General features: G+C 36.4%; 1 protein-coding gene across 2 annotated transcripts; it reads left to right on the forward strand.

Annotated features, from left to right (window-relative positions):
* The first annotated feature begins 640 nt into the window (after positions 1–640).
* LOC144442503 (ATP-dependent RNA helicase DDX3Y-like) lies at positions 641–20,483 on the forward strand. Of its 2 annotated transcripts, XM_078131863.1 has the most exons (17): positions 641–769; positions 2,523–2,583; positions 5,218–5,331; positions 5,872–5,973; positions 6,368–6,728; positions 7,088–7,187; positions 7,565–7,700; positions 8,173–8,249; positions 9,037–9,060; positions 9,408–9,500; positions 9,867–10,027; positions 10,818–10,962; positions 12,704–12,848; positions 13,358–13,539; positions 14,103–14,220; positions 14,671–14,830; positions 15,156–20,483. In XM_078131863.1, the coding sequence occupies exons 1-17, from the start codon at positions 725–727 to the stop codon at positions 15,322–15,324; spliced, it is 2,193 nt and encodes a 730-aa protein (XP_077987989.1). In that variant the 5' UTR covers positions 641–724; the 3' UTR covers positions 15,325–20,483. The 2 variants fall into 2 exon arrangements, with proteins under 2 accessions (XP_077987989.1, XP_077987990.1); XM_078131864.1 differs by lacking the exon at positions 5,872–5,973.
* The last annotated feature ends 1,130 nt before the right edge of the window (positions 20,484–21,613 follow it).

A 21,613-nucleotide genomic window follows, 5' to 3' on the forward strand; every position in this document is an offset into this window, starting at 1 on the left:
ATGCAACTTAAACGAAAGGTTTTAGAGTGCATCTGCCATGATTTCACTTCACTCAGTCAGTCAGTGTTTCAATTCAAGTCCACTTTCTATTTACATATGATATATGGGGTTAAAAAATCAAATAAGTATCGTTGGTATTGTGGCATTTACTTTACAAAAACATGTTTACGGCAAATTCTGTGTGGAAAATGTACTCGTCTCTGTACATTTCTTTTCAAAAGAATTTGAGTGATTGCACAACGGAAAACAGACTTACACAATATCGAAAGAAGAAAATTGTCGATGTCATTCTGATCATGGCATATTTTCTCCCAAAACGCCCTCTGGCGTTCCTAGATTGAAGGTTTTAAACTTTGACCTGAAATGGTTTCATATTAAAAGAGAGGGGTACTAGGTGGGAGTCTAATAAGTAGAAGGAATTTAGCCATGTGAAAACAACTAGGATATCTACAAAGGAATAATTAAAATCTCTCAAAGACACTAAATACTTTGATCATCTTCGTTATATTTTGAGAATTTTTTCCGTATGTTTGCTAGACTGAATCGTGTGCATCTCTCTGTGCAAGCTGTGGACCCCATAGTAGAGTCTTATAGGGCCGGTAGTGACGTAGCAGTACCCAGAAATAGTAGCGGCGCAGCTTGTCCACCTTTTGTTGTAATTTTCTTTCTTGATGACCAGACAGTCTCCAAGTATACACTAATTTTTCCTCAATATTTTCTAGTTATGAGTAATGGGGCCAATCAACATGGACAGGGTCTAGATCAGCAGGTAAGCTGATATCACTTTTTCGGAATAGAAATCCTAAATCATGTACAGAGAGCCATGGAAAAGTGCCGTACTATCACAAATTTTTTCTCGTGTCGAGCCATGCTACACCACCAGCAGCATTCTGAAATATCTCCGGAAGGATGATTCACGCTGGGGCCAAAACTTTGTAATCTTTCGAAATATAAGCAATCTGCTACGTTCAACAGACCATCTGGTTGTTTTAAGATACTTTTGCAGCACATTTCGATCTTTTTTGTGGGTTTTCAAATTGGAAATGATCTCATAGTTGCCGGATCATGCGCCCTCACAAAATGAAACAGAAAGATACTGAGAGAGCGGTAACGCTATTTTCGGCCATTTTCTTTTGCATAAAATGTGTTCCCACGTGTAGGTCAATTTCCCTTTTCCCGAGGAAAATGTTCTTAATTTCCCCTATCATTCATAAATTGTTGTTCTCACTAATTTCAAATAGTTGGAAACTCTTACTGTTGAGTGAAATATTATTCACATTAAGTGTCACCTGCTCGTAGTTATAAAACCGGCCGGCTTCACTGAAACTGTGATGTCGGCCATTTTTAGTTTACCAATTTTAAAAAACGACACAGGTAGTCAACTGTACGTGCCGGCAGCGGAAAGATCTTAGTTTGTATGGTAAAATTGATACTATAGTTAAATTAAGGGTTGGAAATTAATATGTAGGCCACTGTGAAAACTGTTTATGGATAGGAATATAGAAGTTATAAAAATGTTACAACTTACACATGACTTCAGTCTGGTGTGGACTTCGTCAAAACAGAAAGCTACAAAATTTTAAAACATTGCGGCAAATTGCCCTTCATTTTTTAAGACAAACAGCTTACCCTGACACATTTTCAACAGTGACCCATCAAAATTGACTAAATATTGAGATTGTTTGAAGCATTTCCATTCCAGAAAATGTATTTGTCATGTGTTGGGGGGGGGGGGGGGGTGTTGATCGAAGGAAGTCTGTTGATCACGATGTTGATGAATAAGCTAGCCTATCCCACACCTAGCCCTCTTTTAACTATTCAGAATTCATATATGCCCATTAATAACAAATGCTGAAGTAATAATATAGTGATGGCTTGTGATCATTTTCATTTATCCTCAATATTTGACATGCTGTTTTTTGTTTTTTTAAAATTGAAAGCAATAAGTACTTAGGGTTAAATAATGATCTAAAGTATTCCATGACGAACAATAGTTAGGTGCTTTTTCAACATTTACTTCTCATCTGAAACTATTATCAAACAATTTGAAGGTGTGTACCCAAGTTATTTGGTTACAAGGCTTGTAGAATTCTGTCCTGAAAAATCAAAACTGGTAGAAATAATGTATATGTCCCTTGCTAAGTATTCAATCAGTTTTTACATGGAGTTAGAATCACTTCTCCATAGTTTTTCAAACACTGTAAAAAAAACAAGTTTCTTTATGTCATTGCTACATTTTCCGCATTGGGGGAAAGGTAGTCGCATATATAGCGCTATGACTAGAGTTGCAAATTTTCAATCCATACCTTTTTCTATTTGAAGGCATTTATCACTGTGCATGACAATGTAAATCTCTCAATCAAAACTTCCCATGACAACCATTGTAATCAGAAAAATGACCTTTCATGATTTGACAGGCTGTGTATCGGCAAACAAAATGGATGGGGGTCAGCCTGATTGTAATGGTATAGTGATTACTTACAGCAAAAACAATGATATCGTTTGCCTTTCTTTCTCTTTAGTTTGCAGGCCTAGACTTGAATGCTCCTATCGACGGCAGAGGAAGAGGAGGACCAGTAACACGTAAGATGATCCTATTTATTGAAAAAAGTTTTGTAGAAATGTAGAAATCTTCCCCAAATTGAATTTAATGTTAGCTTCAAGGCCAGGAATTCATACCTACTAGGTTCTTCAGACTTGCATAACTCAGTTATTGTATTTGTATAAGTGAAGACAGAAGGATTACTTAGGCATAGTAGTTTGTTCTGGACAATCTTTTTCTTAAGCTTTTTCAAGGAAATGTTTTTCACACATACATTTTGATCTACGGGAACTTGGTCTTTAAATGCTGAAACTATTCATAATCAAGATGAGGAATGCCTACCCTGTGTTAGTCAAAAGTTGTTATCATTCATGTAAAGATGAAGAATGCCTACCCTGTGTTAGTACCAAATTACCATTCATGCAAAGATAAAGAATGCCTACCCTGTGCTAGTACCAATTTGTCACTGTTCATGCGAAGATGAAGAATGCCTACCCTGTGCTAGTCACAAGTTGTCACCATTCATGCAAAAATGAAGAATGCCTTCCCTGTGTTAGTACCAAATTACCATTCATGCAAAGATGAAGAATGCCTACCCTGTGCTAGTACCAAATTACCATTCATGCAAAGATAAAGAATGCCTACCCTGTGTTAGTACCAAATTACCATTCATGCAAAGATAAAGAATGCCTGTGCTAGTCACAAGTTGTCACCATTCATACAAAGATGAAGGTGAAAGATTTCTATGTTACAACTTTTTCTTAAATTCCTCCATCCTAATTATCATTTATGACTACTGAAAACCGTAAAAAAGAAATTTATGTAATACCTGGATGCTGATAGTCTCCCTGTCCTTGCATGTTTTGTCTATAACAGCAGGTGTAAACAAATTTAGTAGTGGGAGGTCAACCACTCAACTTATGTAATGAGTACTTGGAGACATCAGCCCAGCAAGTCACCTTATATCTGGTGCTGTGCAAGAGTACATATGTAACTGTACAATAAACTCTCTTGTCTGCCCATCAAAGCAGTTAGCTAGTCAGTATTTTACTGAAATCATTTGACAGCAAAGTATCTAGGTTGCGCAACAAGTCTTGTTATAAATGCCGTGTCACTGTCAGTCAACTTTTACACAAAGCAATCATATCTAGTGCAGGGCTCGAAATGAATAGTAATCCCGTGTCTACACAGACTGTCATGCTTTGTCATGGGCCACCATTATTTGCAGCTGGTATCTCAATGGGCTGCCACAAATTGTCAACGATTTTGAAAATAGAAAGGTTTAGGGACACCATAACCTTATCTCAGATAAGGCGTAAAAAAAGAATTGTGTGAAAAATTGCGTGGTTCCAATTACATTCAATTTTAAAATAGGTAGGGTAGATAGATTTTTTATTTTATTTTTTACATTTTTTCTTTTCATACGCGAGTGTCTAGTTCAGATAGTTGTGTTTTCTGTTGTTTTCCATATGGTCTGTGTTATTGGCTTCTTCTCATCAGATGTACAGCCATTACAGATTGGAAGAACAGTTTTATATTGTCTTTTTCAGTTGATGTCAGTTTCCGCATCCACTATTTCTTGTGAGACTTTGCAATTTTCTTATTTTTTTTCTTGAATATGTAAAACAAGTTAAGGGTCAGCGTAAAAAACTAGGTGAGGTTGGGTAACTGGAACCAAACAACCTTTTTTGTTTGGCCTAACCATGATACAGAACACATGTATATTTCCAATGCGGTCCTCTGTTTTCTGTTCAGGAGTGTTGGACTACTGGTCACCATCCCTTGGCTAGCAATATTTGAACGTGGTAGCCCACTTGGACTATTGAAAGAAAAAAGTTGCATTTGTAATTTCTAGCCCTGTAGTCTACTATATGTATATAGTCTTGTTTTACAATGGCTTGTAAATTTTTGCAATGGATGGCTTATTTTTAGACTGGCATTCTTGTACAAATGATAGGAGCTGATTTGTATATACATGATGCAAATTTTGAATAATTATTTCTGTTGAAATTGGTGTATCACAAGAACACATTATTCAAAGTGTTTATGTACAGGAACGCTGGTTAACATACAACTTCTAAATTTGCATGTATACATGTGTATGCTTCACTTTAGTCTGGATACCAATGTGGTCTTTAACTAAACCAGTGAGTGTGAGTGGTGGTGTAAATCATAACAATACCGTGTATGAACTAGACTAGCTTCACTAGCTTTTGGTGGCATTTTGTCATTTGTGTCATGATTTAACAGAATATATTTCAGAATTTTGTATTCCATTTGCTATATTGATTATTATCAATACCCAGAAAGTTATGTGTCACACATGTACGTCAAAAAAGTAGTGAACTTGTGATATGAACTTTTGTGATCAAGTTGCCACCATTCAAGGCAGCAATGTATGTCATTGATATGTAGGGGCAATGTGCCCTCTAATGATAGCCAAATGTTGTTGTTGTTGTGAGTCAAAATGAGAAAAACTGGCATTTCTTGTGAGTCACCACATAGTAAGAGATAGGGAAACACCAAATTTTGGTGTGTCATGAGAAATTGTGCATGTCAGTGGTGCGTCAAAATGCCTTAGAGGGCACACTGCGTAGGGCTTGGGTTGTACCCAAAACTTCAACACTTTATCTTTCAGATGTCTTTAACTGTTATGATGCTTTGTACTCCAACAGGTTCAAAGTATATTCCTCCTCATTTGCGGAGTAGTGGTCAACCTCAGCCACAGCCTCAGGCTAACAACTTCAATCCTGCTGCAGGTGGTTACCCTCGTCAGAACCCCCAACAAGGTAAGTAAGATTCTTGATACTGCACTATCATACATTGGTGGTGATGGTGTTGTTGTTGTTGTTGTTGTTGTTGTTGTTGTTCAGGTCTTGCTGTGATCATCAAAATTGTGTGATGTGTTATCATGGAAGTCAAGATAATAAAGAAAATTACATTGCAAAAGATGAGAAACTTTCGATATTGCAGCAATTGCTCAGCTTAAAAGATATGCATAATTGATAATAGTAGGTAGGGTAAAATATGCAATACTGTGTTCAGTGCACTTATGTTGGGGTGCCCCCAACCTTCCTGAAGCTGAAGCAGTTTACCATAGAAACCCCCCCAGTAAATATATATAACTGTACAGTAAGTTGTAATTGAAGATTTCAGCATTATACAATTTACTTTATGCATCTATTTATAGCCTGATTTTGAAGAAAAGATAATTAGATTTTAGTTGTTACCTCTTCTACCTGAAAAAATTGCCCATTATTACCCATCAAAAGGTCTATTGCATCTGGGTTGTAGCGTTGATTGACCACTGCTATCTCCTCTGTGCCTAGAATTCTACCGCAGAGCAAGTGGCGGTGGTGGCATTGCCTACAATAGTTTTGATGGCTATGGTGTTCCTGGTTACGCAGGTCAACCACAAGCTTTCCCGAGAGGTGCGTTACTTTTTTGCCCTCCTTCTTTGGTTGACCAGCTTACCGCAGTATCCAACTTGTGTGGATGTGTAGTGATTTGATTTGTTGGAAAATATGAATAAGCATCAACATCCCAGGATAATGTGATATGTAGTTGTTTTGTTTTGTCTTTTTTTTGTTGCAAATTTTTTTTTTTAATGTTTACTTTCTTTCATTAAGTTTTAGTACTAAAAGTTTAGTATTGTTTTATTGGGGAACAGCTCCTACTAATCTTAAGTAGAGTTGAAGTAGGGTAAATTTTTTTTGAATACTGATAAAATATGATTGACGTTGTGCTTTTGTTTTAATAACTCTCCTTTGATCGTCAAAGTTATTAGGGGAATATTGATATCGATCCAAATTTTGTTCAACTCAGGTGGTTTTGTTCCATCACCAAATGACTACCACATGAGAGGTGGCCACCAGCAGGGCCACTTTCAAAACTTTCAACGGCGTGGAAGTGACCAGGAACGTCCCGGAAGTGGAAGGTACAACCAAGGTGGTTACGATAATAGAGGGGGGTACAACAGGGGAGGATATGGTGGAGGTGGATACCAAGATAGAGGGGGGTACAACCGAGGAGGGTACAACAATCGTGGCAATTTTAACCAAGCTCCTGCGTACAACAATCGCTGGAAGAATGACGATCGCTCTAATCTTGATGATGGGCGACCAACAGAACCAGCCACCCTTGATGACTGGACTAAATTGCTTCCAAGAAATGAACGAGTGGAAAAGTAGGTATATTTTATTGGAATAAATCTGTTTTAGATATTATTCACCAATATTTTTCTTTGTTAGACTCATAGTGACAAAACACCGTAAGTCATAAGTATTTTTCCCGACTGAATGAAGCAAAATATTAGAGAATAACAAAATTATACCAAGTGCCAGTAATATAAAAGAAAAATCGGGCAAAGTAATCGCAGTTTTAAATGTTTTGACTAGTATTTCAGACCGGCAGAACTAGTGACGTAGATGCACATTGTCGTAACATAGGCGCACATTGTCATAACATTGAACTTTTTGATGACAATGTAACTTTTTGCCAATGGACTGTAAACTTCAATAATCCCATTCTGTGCTTCTTTTGTAGAGAGTTGTTCAGTGGCGGATGTACTGGTATCAACTTTGACAAGTATGAGGATATTCCAGTTGAAGCTACTGGAGAAAAGATTCCTGACCATATTAATGATGTAAGTTTAGTTCTTTGTCGAGTCTTTTCAAGACACAGCCAGGGAGACGTTTACAGTAGAAATGATGTCGGCTTGGTGTTTCACTTAATGGAACATTGCGTTTTTGACAGCTAGACAAATTTCAACTGTAGACTAACAATAGCAGAGACACAACAAACACTGCATGATCCTTCACCCAATCACATTGAACACTGATAAGCATTGCTATTCTTTCAAAGTGAAGTAAAAACAGACTTCTAATGAAAACATTACACATGGACTTGATGATTTTAATGGCTTCAATTGTTTATTTTCTAACTGATAATCAACTTGACTACTTCTTCATTGCCTATTGCAAGTTTCCTATTAATGACATGTTTTTGGGTTTTTTTTGGTAGTTCTGTGATATTGATCTTGGGGAAATCATTCAACTGAACATCCAACATAGCCGATATGCCCGGCCAACACCAGTCCAGAAGTACGCCATTCCCATTATTCGCAAGAAGCGTGATGTGATGGCTTGTGCACAAACAGGTAAATTTTACAGAACTTAGATCCTTCTTGAGTATGTCTGTTTTGATGTTGACATCCACTGAGGGGACAAAATCTCAGTTTTTAATCTGAATTGTGATGGTATAGAAGTGGTTGCCGTAGAAATGATCTCTCTGTGAGGTGCTTTCATGTATCTTTTATCGAGTGGCTTCGACAGAGCTACCAACTGATACATTGATTGTATGTGAGCAAGCAGAAAAGAAGGCTTGGTAATATGGCTAGTATTAAATTATTACCTTGAACTCGTACTGTAAGATTGACACGTACGTACGTACATACATACATACATACATACATACATACATACATACATACATACATACATACATACATACATACTGTACATACATACATACATACACACACACACACACACACACACACACACACACACTTGAGTGTTTGTGTTACAAGACATGGCATATCTTCATACATAATTATTTGTTTCCAACAGGTTCTGGTAAGACAGCAGCCTTCCTGCTGCCCATATTAGCTCAAATCTATGACCATGGCCCTGGGAAAATAGCTGAGGTTAGTTAACCCCGACACCATACACACTCACACTTACATTCTCCTTGTGGCATTTGCAAAACGAAATGTTGATACGAGTGACTTATGAACCCACTGTAAATGTGTCAGCAATGTTCAATTTTACATGTTGTGCTCCTGCCTCGCTTTCTGTTTCACCGCCCTGCTTTTCAGTTTGCAGCCTTGTATTACTGATCAACCTCAAAACATTATTGTTTGTCAATGTTTTCACAAATATGGCTATTGTTCTTTCACTGTGCTATTCACAGGTATATAGGTAGATCATCAAGTCACTGGTGATCTGTGTGTTTAGTTTTGATGATATTTCTTATTGTTTAAAATGGTAACTTTGGCCTCTAAGAAAACAAATGATTGTTCACACGTTTTCAAAGTTAAGTGACACTGTTGTGACAAGCGATAACGTGCTCTGTGTGACATGCAAAGTTTTTCTGTCAACTTGTGTGCCAGGTGAACATATACATAAAGTGTAGGTGTACACAATAACATTTCATTAATGTTATGCAAATTACATGAATAAATTATGTGAATGAGCTACCACTTAGCAAAACAATCCGAGGAGAACACTGCCAGTCAGTATGTCATTATCGTTTCATTTTCTAAAGAGTTTTACTATTATCTAGAGTGTGATGTCTTGTGTTTTCTTGCTTTTATTTTATGATTTCTTGATTTTTATTTGTTATTTAACAGGAATTTTTTATAAAAATTGCATCAAGAAGTGTTTTATTCATGACAAGTGAAAATTAACATTAATTTTGTTTTCTGTCTGCAGCAAGTGGCTCCACAAGGAAGCCAGGTAAGCCTGTGTTTTGTTAGTACAGTGTTCTCAACAGTTCTCTGGGGTAGTGGGGTGATATTTTGCATAAGTTATACAAATATTCATAATTTATGCAAATAATTTGCATAAAACTGAATTCCTCCAGTAAGTAATTGAACTGACTGAGAATTTCATGTAGATGTGATGAACTGTGTATTTTAATTCAGTGATTTGTGTACTTTTAAAAACTTAACAAAATTAATTGGGAAGGAGCACAAAGATACCGGTTCCAAGGTTTTTTGTTGTTTCCTAGCAACTATTCCATTTTCCAGCAAATATGATTGTGTCTGGGCATGAATTACAATCTGCCTCTTTTTGTTCAACAGAACCGTTACACACGTCGCAAGCATTTCCCTCTGGGTTTGGTCTTGGCACCAACTAGAGAACTGGCTTCTCAGATTTATGATGAGGCTCGTAAGGTAAGTTTTTCCAAACTTTAGAGAATATAGAAATTAGATAGATTACTTACATTCATAAATAGTCTAGTGATAAGATGTAAAACATTTAGTAATTGAGTATACTGTTAAAATAGATGTATATAGATTTTGTGTGTCATGAAACTCTCCTTTGCGGTAACCCTAGTGTGTTTCTTATATATATTATATTATATATTTAAAAAAAATTACATCAAGTGAGGAAAATGAAATAATCAAGTAATAATCAAGTAATCACATCGCCAATGAGGAAAAAAAAAAAAAAAGAACAAAAGTTCTGAGACCTGTAATTGTGATACTAGACTATACATATCTGTATCGACAAGAATTCATATTTTTTTTCCTGTGTAGTTTTCTTACCGATCCCATGTACGTCCATGCGTGGTATATGGAGGTGCTGATGTTGGTGGACAGATGCGAGATCTGGACCGTGGATGTCACCTCTTGGTTGCTACTCCAGGACGTCTGGTTGATATGATTGAGCGTGGTAAAATTGGACTTGATCAAATTCAGTAAGTCTGGGATAATGATGTCTAAACTATGTACATTACGGTGAAAACCAAAGTACAGTACAGTATTTTTTTGTAGCTCCCAACGGGCATCACCCAGGGAGGGCTACTACTTTGGGTTTTGTCTGTCTGTCTATGTATGCATGCATTCACTTGCATATCTTTGGCATGCACCAAGCAATTTCAACTAAACCTGGCACAAAGGTACCATGGTATGTGACACATGTGCACGTCATTTTGCTTTGCTTTGCAACTCAATCAAATATGGCCGAATGGCGGCCATATTTGTCGTTAAATTTCAAAGTATCCATCATAACTTTAGAGGTGCAATATGTAGTGATTCCATTCAAGTGCCTATGCCCATATTATCAAATATGGGCTTTCTTTTAAGCCCCTGTCCTTTTACCTTTAAAGTCTTCTTCAAGGCCAAATAGCCAAATTTGGGTTGTCTTCAGAGCTATGTTTTCAATGAAGGTTTGTTGACTGTTAAATTCAGCCAAAAATTGTCATCCACTCAGTCAGTCAGGGGTTACAAACTTAAACAAGCTTAGCATCATTGAGCTTTCAATATGTATAAACATCCTCGTTGGAATTAGTTTGCAAGTTCTAGCCATGCCTGACCGTTACCTCGAGCCTGCTCAGTTTGTAATTCCTCACCTTGACATTGCCTCATAAAGTAACTTTTCCAGTCTGTGGAAATAAGAAATCAATGTATTTTATCACCATTCATCACTTATAATTTTACCAATGTTAAAGTGTCTTTAGAAGTAATTGCGAGTGTTTACCTCTTCAGATGGCTTGTCCTAGATGAAGCTGACAGAATGCTGGATATGGGTTTTGAACCTCAGATCAGACGCATAGTGGAACAGGACACCATGCCTAAAACAGGAAGTAGACAGACACTCATGTTCAGTGCTACATTCCCAAAAGAAATCCAGGTATGTGTGTCAGTGCTAGTCTGACGGAAAATAACACAAGGTTGTTCCATGTAATGAGTCAATGATAATGCATTTTAGTTATGATTACAATTCTTAGACCTTCATTTACGTGTAACTTCACTGATTTTGTTTTTGCACCCAGTGGTAAACTGTTTGATTTTGTTTTTGCATCCAGTGGTAACTGCTTGATTTTGTTTGAACGTTATTTATATTGAATTTGCACAAGTACACAAGTGAAGTTTTGAGAGATCTTTAGCACAGTTGATCCTCAGTAGTGCTATAGGCATTAGAAAGTGCATGTTTTTTTCATATGTGTATGCGTGTGTAAGAATTTGAAATGGAAAACCACTACACTAAGGCCAAAAAAAAATAAAAATCTGGTTCTGGTCAGGGTAAACTTTCTAAAGTGGTGCGACGACGCGCGTTTTTTTTTTTTTTTCCTAATTTTTTTTTTTTTTTGCAAATTAGTAAATACACATTTTTGACACTTTACATGCTCTCGGAAGATGTCATACAACTCTGGAAGTTGGCACTGTTGTATGGCAAGTTTTATACGATGCGGATCAATCATCCATCAGGGCATCACTAGTCACATTTACAAATTTATCTTATCGCCCAGTGATTTGCAGTTATAATCCCGATTTGCAGTTACAATCCCATCCAAGATAATGAGTCTTGCCTTGCAACCACTGTATAATGTCATTGTGCAACTTGCAACGTTAAATAACGAGAAATAGGTCTGTCCAACGGACGTAGAGGAGGCAGTGTTTTCTTTCGAGCACCGTCCATCATCAGTCTGATACGCAGTCTGTATACGGTACGATGTTTGACACGTCTTTCCAACTCATCGCAGATGGAAAGACGTGTCGAACATCGTAGCGCATACATCCAGAGCTAACTGCTTACGCTACAGGAAAATCTTTGTATTCAGAAGGCAGAACGAAACGATCACCAGAACTAAGAACACCTCGAAAGTCAGCTGAATTGATATCAACATTTCGATTGCTCACGACGTACTCAAACTTCTGACATTTTCGAAACATGTGAGCGGTTTACCACCTAGCACAGTGAACACACTATTTCCCGTGATTCCCATCAACCACGCTCATCGTACATATTACGTACACATATCGTACGGGGGATTATGGGTATGCAACAGTACTAGAAGAAAAGGGTACCCGTTACCAAATAGAAGTGCGCCATCACACGAGTTAAATTTTTTCCGCTAGCCTTGCATACAGTGTTGATCGACGGGGAATTGTAAATAAGGAACGGGAAAGCAAAAATTATCGGAAAAAAAAGGATCGACGCGGGGGTATTCAGGGCACGCGCGCGCTGACCAGAACCAGACATATTTTTTTTTTTGGCCTAATGGGCTTGGTAATTGAGGGTGGTGGTGGTGGGGGGGGGGGGGGGGATTATGCAGGTTGTTATGTTGGGAAAGTGTTAAAAGTAAAAAAATAATTATACATAGGTGTGGAACAAATTGAATTTTAAAAACATAGGATATATTAGTGTGAAAGTTATCAGTCTTATTTGTAAGGACATCTTGATGGAGTGTTGTTCAAGACAAGACGAACCATCATGGATATGTACACCAAGTCCCCAAAAAATTGATCTTTGGACAAGGGATTTCAATTTAAACATTTGTGGCAGATATTTCAAGTGCTGATTACCTTTATTGTACAGTCAGTTATGCGGCAATATCATTGGCCACTTATTTGTCTCCTGTCTTCAACAGATGCTCGCCCGTGATTTCCTGGAAACCTACATTTTCTTGGCAGTAGGTAGAGTTGGTAGTACCAGTACCAACATCACTCAGAAAGTTGTATGGGTGGATGAAGCGGACAAGAGATCTTTCTTGCTGGATCTGCTGAATGCTGCAGGTCAGAAAGTGATGTGTTTTTTCAGAAAAATTGTTGTCCCAAGTTTAAAGGAGAACACCGTTCTGGAAAATGAAAATATAGTTTCAATTTGATATTTCTTGGTGATTGTGCCAAATTTATTTGATGTGAAATCGTGAGATGACTTTCCACAACCCAAAATTTATGGAAAAATACATTTACTTCCTGGAATGGTGTTCCCCAATTAAGCTGTATGGTTTGAACAGAAAATACAGACACTCATTGTCATAGTAACAAATCCTCAGTGTTGCTTGTAATATTTGTCAAAACAACCTAAAGTGTTATTATTTTCCATAATTGTTGATAACATGTATGGATAGGTTTATCATTCTAAATATGTATTTCTTTATTCAGCTGACAATACTCCTGACATGAAGGCTTTTTCCCATATCCCTGGTTTGCTTGGTAAAAACAAAAATATTTGTGGAGTTGTGTATACTTATTCTCTGTACTTCTCGAGCTGAGTTTGTTTAATTTTGTGCATATAACAGGTTCTGAGTCTTTGACACTGGTGTTTGTGGAGACCAAGAAAGGTGCTGATGCGTTGGAAGATTTTCTACACACAGAAGGTTACCATGCAACAAGTATCCATGGCGATCGTTCTCAGAGAGAACGTGAAGAGGCTCTACGTAACTTCCGTTCTGGCTTCCAACCTATTCTCGTTGCTACTGCTGTAAGTTTATTCCGTGATTTACAAATTTTTTAAATTTTTTTCCAGACTCAATTACTCATATGTGGTTTTGATATCTTTATAGCATAGTTTATGAATGTTTACATGATGAAACATGGATATTTATATTTGTAATAATGAATTTGTCTTGATATATCTACTATATGTATCTAGTAATGATTGCAATTTTTAATGAGTAAGTTTTTTTTGTTTACATATATTTGCTGTGGCTGTAAAGCCTTCCAAGTTTCACTGATGTTCCCATATGAAGCAATGGTATGATAGGTCTCACATTAAACTTCTGATCCAAACACAAACTTGAAAATTGTTACCTGAAATTTTTGACTGTGTACTTCAGACCTTGTCAACAGATTGCCCCATTATTCAACACGAAGCTCACATGTCCGTAAGGTCACATGTTCTGAATAATGGGTCAGTGTGTTGACAAAAGACCACTGAAGTATACAGTCGAAAATTTCAGGTAGAGTTTTCTTCACTTTTAGGAATATGAATAGTTTGTATGTGAAATATACAAATTAGTAACGTTTTGTTGTTTATGGAAACAGGTAGCTGCAAGAGGTTTGGATATCCCAAATGTGAAGCATGTCATCAATTTTGACATGCCAAGTGATATTGAAGAGTACGTCCATCGTATTGGTCGTACAGGTCGTGTAGGCAACTTGGGTAAGGAACATTAACATGTGATTGGCAACTCCCCTCAGATTTGTGAAATTTGTCGTGTGGCCACATTGGGTAAGGAACATTAACGTGTGATTGGCACTCTCCCGATACTAGAAAATAAAATATACTGGTTGTGTGACCGCATTGAGTAAGGAATATGAACATGTGATGTGTAAGTTGTTATATGGATAAAGATGTCCTTGGTATATGGATACATTGGGTAATGAACAGTACAATGCAATTGACTCACCCTTCCTATTTGAAAAAAACACATACTAATATGGCCACTAAGCTATTCAGATTTAGTTTGGTGAGATATTCAACAATTCTGTATTGTTGTGTAGAAGTGAAATGAAGGGATTGTTGGCAGTTTGATTGTAATAAAGACAAGTGTAAGCAACTTGAAGGCCTTGATTTTCTTTCTAAGTTGACTTTCTATTCTGTGTTTTTTAGGTTTGGCAACATCTTTCTTCAATGAGAAAAACAGAAATGTTGTACGTGACCTGATGGAGATTCTGGTTGAGAATAAGATGGAGATACCGTCGTGGTTAGAATCAATGGCTTATGATGCCAAACATAGTGGTAGCACTAGACGTGGCAGTGGCCGCAACAGGTATGATGTCTTTGATATTCCTGAACTGCCATCATATATAGTATTCAGTCTTGTCCTGAGGGTTATTACAGCAGGGAGAATGCTTTCAAATGAGCTTGTTTTGTGATTGGCGAGGGGGTGTATTTCAAGTATATTACATGTAGGCATTAATCAATATACCATGATATGGATTTCAGTGGCGCAATATTTTAATGCCCCTCTCTGATTTGACTTAATGAATGTAAAAGCGTATTTTTTAGCAAAATAACAACACTTCTTTCGAGTGAAAATGAAATTTTGAAATTTGCAGCTTTCTTAAAAGTTCTGTTATTTCTCTCTATTCAAGGTATGGAAGTGGTGGTTTTGGTTCTCGTGATTACCGTCAAACCAACCGTCCTCGTAACACAGGGCCACAGTATGGACATAATCCTAACTTTGGTGGTTACTATGGTGGCAGTTCCTATGGTGGAAGTTACTCACAAGCACCACAGACAACTGACTGGTTTGGAAACTAAAAAGAAGAAAAGGAGATATTCCCTACAAAGTCGACTGATGTGTTTGTGTCTCCTCAGTTGACAAACAAACCCGACCTGTCAAAGGAGAGACAATTATGTTGTGAGATAATAGTGTTGTTTCAATCACGACGACACTTCTGTCAGTCAGTCTGACGTTTTTCATATCAAAGTAGGGGATTTTCCAAGTCCATGTTTGTTAACCATAGCCAGACATTTCATTCTGTTTTCAAAAAAAAGTCAAGTTTCTAGTTCTCATACCAGTTTGTCCAATTTTATTGAGAAATGAAACCGTTTAACATTTTCACAAAAAAATGATCCCGCTGGTCTCAAAATGTAGTATACAGACCGTGTGTTTGTATGTGTTTACCATTGTAAGGGAGAAACCAGTATCTACATTTTTCACGTAAATAGCATTATGGTAAATTCAACATTTGGTAAAACTGGCCAAGTGTTTGTATTCGATCATTACCATTGTAAATACACAGGTATGAAAACTTGACACTTGGCAAAATATTTCTAGATGTGTTGAGTATAGTGTTAGTAGCTAATTATAATAGTGTATGACAGGACTGCCATTTGACTGAATTTGAGACATACATGTTACGGCTCTTGGTCGTAATGCCATTTATATTACGGTTGCAAGTCATAATGTCAACATCAGTATAGAATGTTTGCAATACCGTACGATAATTTTGTAATCCTGGACACAGTCCTCATATTAGTACCGTTTGGATGCTTCAAGTTTATAAATGCTTGGAGTTGTTTGAAATTTGACAAAAAAACGGGACTTGTATCTAAGCATCTATACGTAGTAACATTGTGTTTAATTAGGTAACATTCACTTAAGAGAATGCAAACATGAGTGTATGCTCAGTTTTGAATCTGCAGACTTAATTCGTGTCCTCGTCAGTCCTGAGGAGTGAATTAAACCAATTTTTAAGTGAAAGGATTTATCTGGTCAAATGGGAGTCCTGCTTGGCTGTCTTTGCTGTTAGTGGTTTCACACAAGTATCTTGACAGCACTTGAAAAGTACAAAACCAATTCTTACAAATCCACTGACTATTTAAAAATAATCTATTAGGAAAACGTAAGAATCAATAAGCTTTATAAGAAAAAAAAAATCAGTTAATGTTATTGTGTAACCTTTATTCAGAAGTTTACAAACTGAAAACATCAAGGCAAATTTCTGAAGACTGTGTCTTGATCAACTACTCTCTACTGAGTTGTAAACTTCAGCGGGTTTTTTGCAGTTGCAAAATTTGTCATTTTTTTTCCTGTGGGTTGATATGTTTCTGGTTCTGCTGAAGTGAAACAGAAATAACAAGAGGTTAAACTCTTTCCTCCAATGTGTGCTGTGTAGAAACAGAAGGTCAAGGTTGAAAGTTGAAACATCCACATATGACCTTTCACCATCCAACAGTCAACGTTTTGTTTTTTTTAAAAATGAAAACTTTTGACTCGAATCAAACACTTACATTCAAAAAAGTTGTGTTGTTTTTTTACTGCGATCTCAGGAACATTCTCACTTTGTACTGAAACATGTCCTGGGCTTTGTTGAGATCTTTTACCGTTTTGTGACACAAGTGTGTATATCTGTAAAGGAGAGAGAGCATAATGCTTCCACGAAGTGCACTGCCTTGGTATATAGGCATCCTGATATTTAGACAAATTTAAAACCACAGGGTGGGAGAGAATTATGGTAGTTCTTAAAAGAAAAAAAAGTGGTCTAGTTTCTTACTTGTCTGACTACTGTCATATTTCTTTTAAAAATTTGATAAAGGAATTAAGTACAGAAGGGTAGATTATTTAACATTTATACTACTCTAAGTGGACATACCGAGTTGTACTCAGTGAAATTTTATGTTTTTTTTCTCTCAAATGTATTTTTATTTTGTTTTAATTATTTGCCACTTTGGCCTGTGTACTTGGATATCAATGGACGGGAGGGGACATTTCAATATGCATATTATAGCTTGGGGAGGTCTTAGCTACAAAGTGATACACACAGTTGCTCAACCCCCCTAAATTTGAAATGACATGGTCTTCTTCAGGCAGGAAGCAGAGTACATTTCAGTCTGATTAGGGTGAGCTGACTCTAGGATAGGGGTGAGCAGAATCTGAGAGGGGGCTCAGACGTGTACACTGCCTGTGTGTGGGCAAAATTTGGAAAACTTAGCCAGTTGTACTATTTTTTTTTTCCCTGAACGGAATTACTCATTTTACATATAGAATACAAATTAGAAACTGACGAAGCTATTTTCTTTGTAAATATTTGTACATATTGGAGAGGACATCAGTTTTCTCAGAACTTAAAAAACTCTTTGGAAATTTCAGTGAAGAGGATAAAAGAGAAACATGAACATTTGAAATTTGAATTTTGCTGAGGAAACCAAACCAAAACATTGACTTTAATACTCGAAAGCAAAATTTGTGCAGATTTAAAAAAAGAAAAGAATGAAAGACTATAACAACCAATATTTCTGCACTCGGAAATCAGTATTCCCATTAGTGTGCATAATCCATAATATGCATAGCAATAAATGCAAATAAATGAATGAGTGGCCTCCTCTTTGTTCTCAGTTCACAATGCAGTGAAATCTTGTTCATGAAATGTTGAAGGTAAAAAATCTACAAGGGCTTGGACCACAACCAAGCTCTTGTGTAAATATGCTAGAATAGATTACAAAGTCACATAACTGATACAAGAAAGAAAGAAAAAAATGTGATGATCGTTCTTCAACCAGCCAAGAGTTACTGGTCATCGGATTTCACTGTATCATGTTTCTATTGTCATTTGAAGATATGTACGAAGTTTTAAACAGATTTCCTATGGAAAGACTTTTCGTGCAAAAAAAATTTGTTTGCATCAAAGATAAAAACAAGAATATTTTTGGATATTGTTCAAACATTTGCCAAAAATAAAAGATACACTTTTTCTCTCTCATTTATAAAAGTAGGACTTGATGGGAAAAAATTGCTTATTTGATTATTACATATAAGAGGAAAATAATCTCTTTGCACGTCAGGTCACATGAGATGTTTATTTACAAAAAATAAATATAGTGCATACTGAAAGTAGCACTTTTATCATTTGAAAAAGAAATTTCTCAACTCAGGTATGCACTTCTGAAACTTACAACCGTTTCTTCAAATTTTTATGTGTGCTAGTATTTATTTTTCTACCTAGTGTCAATCACAACTACATTTTGAACTTATTAAAAGTATGAAAAAAAGGAGAGGAAATCTGTTGCATGCTCCATTTGGTACTGTTTCGTCAAGTTTCAATCCGTTCTTTGTATTTTGTCAGTACAATTGTGACATGCGTAGCTCGTCGTTAAACTTGAACTTTTCTGTCTAGAAATCAGAATCTCAACCGTATAACGTACATTTTTGATAAAAAAAGACCTCTCTTTCTCCAAAGAACTTGTACATATTCTATAATAGATAATAGAAACAAATCCTGTGACGTGAAGTCTAGAGAAAAAATCTGTTTGTTTTTTTTATTTTTGTGAACATTACAAGTTACAAGATTTCTCCAAGCTGTTGCCTGCCCATTGAAATATTTAGAATTTGGTTGGTGCTAAAAATATAAATAAATGATGTGCTCTTTTTTCATTCGAAACAATATTTTCATTTTTTTTTTCTAGAGGCAGCCTGAAGTTAATCCAGTTCCTCATGTAACTGGTAAAAATGCATTACAAAAGAATAGGGTTTAAGACTAGGTTGTGTCAATGTACAAGAGAGTGGTGATTGTTTGGAGGTTTTTTTCCCTCAATATTGAACAGAAAAACCTATGGGCACCCTCTCACTACATTGATGCAAATATGATTATGCAATTTCATGAACAGAGAATGATTTTTAAGAGTGCATACACATTTATTTTTGCAATTCTAGAAGGATGGGGAAAAGTACAAGTGTTGCGTATATTTAACTTCAAACACAATCTGAAATGATACCATACTCTGAATATCATCTCTGTTTTGAATGCGTGAAAATATCTTTTAGAAAAATAGAACTTTATTCGACTGGTGAATAAAACTACCAAGAACGGGCTGAAATATATATTTTCTTACAAACCAAGTGCAATGCCTCAGGCGCCTTTTTCTTCAAAAAAACAAACAAACTTGCATTTTATATTGGAAAGCTAGTGCTGAGTACACACACATAGATTGAAAGACTAAATGTTATTACAACAGAACTTAAAAAGAAGATAATTTATTTGGTCGTTATTTTTAAAGTATAATTTATTTCACACTTGTTGCAGGCAGTACTGTGTATTATCCAAAGAGAGATAATATTTTCTTCATCTAAAACGTATGAAAGCTCACAAGTTCTCGTTGTGGACTTTTATTTGTAAATTTGAACCCACATGGAAAACAAGTGCATGTATGAGGAAAATAAAACTTGCGTGAGGTTGTATGTATCGTGCGTTATGTTCTACACATCACAGACGGAGTGAGAGAGTAAAAAATGTTTTAGGTACAAGTTACATATACTACATTATGTAGTAATATTATTATTATTATTATTATTAAAAAAAGAAGCTTATTTCTTGATCTGTACTTCAGTCAATGAATAACCATGTTTTTTGTACTTTCACGTACTTTAACTTTATATAACACATGTCTGGCTATATAGTAATTACCATATACAACTTTCTGCTGTTGATGTTTTTGTGGACTTCATTACTATTAATTTTAGTGGTTTTTTTCTGTAACTGACATCGCACAAAGCTACCCGAGGTACATTTATAAATTATATAAAAAATCAGATTTTTACATTGTTTTACTTTGCTGTGATAAGTAGAGGAAATTATTGATTTTGATGTTCAATGGGAGAATTCAGAATCAAGGGTCAAAGGGCACCAAGATGGCTGCCATCAAAGTCACCAAGATGGCCACCAAAGGTCATCAAGATGGCTGCCAATGAATAAATTTATTTACTCCAGTGACATGAATACAAGCAATGCAACTTGACTTATGAAAGGGGTAGAAAAACATCACATTCACAATCCATGAGTACATTATCACGGGTGGTTATTTTTGTGCCTTTAATAGTGTTTTTGTGCAAGCTGAATATGTTACATAAAAACTTACAATAAGTATTGTTATTCAGTGATCAGTTCAGAGATCTGTTAAAATCTTACTATACTTTCAGTTACCTAATTAAAAGTCTTGTATGGCTTAAAATTATACTTCTTCTTGTGTGACTAGATTTATTACACTTTTCCTTGTAAGGTTCCCTTTCTATGTCGGACTATCTCTTACAGACGAGAGAGAGAGAGAGAGAGAGAGAGAGAGAGAGAGAGAGAGAGAGAGAGAGAGAGAGAGAGAGAGAGAGAGAGAGAGAGAGAGAGAGAGAGGGGAGGGAGGGAGGGAGGGAGGGGAGGGAGGGAGGGAGGGAGGGAGAGAGAGAGAGAGAGAGAGAGAGAGAGAGTAGTAGTAGTAGTAGTAGCTGGCATCCATTTATTTTTCCATCACTTGGAAGTCAAAACTCAAAATCCCCGTTCACCTGAATACCGTGTTATTAAGATTATTGTCTATGTACAAAACTGCTGTTTGACCTTGAAGATGTTGTTGGAGGTCAAAGTTCAGTGAATGCCTTGCCAAAGATTTGAGAGAAATGTTTACACCCAACATTTGCACTATTGAGCTGTTTGCTACTAGTAGCCTAAAAACATAGTAGACATTGGAATGGTTTCTTTGGGAATCTAATGTCACAAGGTACGGAACAATTTACTATATGTAATGAGGAAAAGGAGAGACAGAGAAACGTGAAGATGAATTTCATTTTTTTTAATCGACCGACTGACCCATAGTTGCCTTGAAAATGTAATGAGAAACATTTAAAAAACAGGCCTTATACTGAACAATGTCTTACTTTACAAAATTGTAACATGTATTGGAGAGCGTAAGCTACGTCGTGACATTCCGCCCTCACCGGTCACCAGCCTCAAGCTCCTTTACAGACGTGGGATGGGTTGACTGATGTGTGAGGGCGCCCTGTCACGGCGTACCTTACAGACTACAAGTATTGATTCACTTAGTATTTATCCATGCAGTTGTCATCAATAATGCAGGACTGGTGCCCTCAATTGACCCATTTCAATTATTTAGTTTTGTATATCACTTCTGAGAAAATGGTATGCCTAGGGTTAGGAAATTAAGTGTTGCTGATCGTGTCTTCTATTACAATGTCTTAGATTAGAAATTCGTTTTTGGGACAACACAACCTTATTTCTTTCGCCTACATCACTGAATTAGCGCCCTCTTTGTCATATTTACCCAG

This window comes from Glandiceps talaboti, chromosome 11 (assembly GCF_964340395.1).
Source record: "Glandiceps talaboti chromosome 11, keGlaTala1.1, whole genome shotgun sequence".
NCBI lineage: Eukaryota > Metazoa > Hemichordata > Enteropneusta > Spengelidae > Glandiceps > Glandiceps talaboti.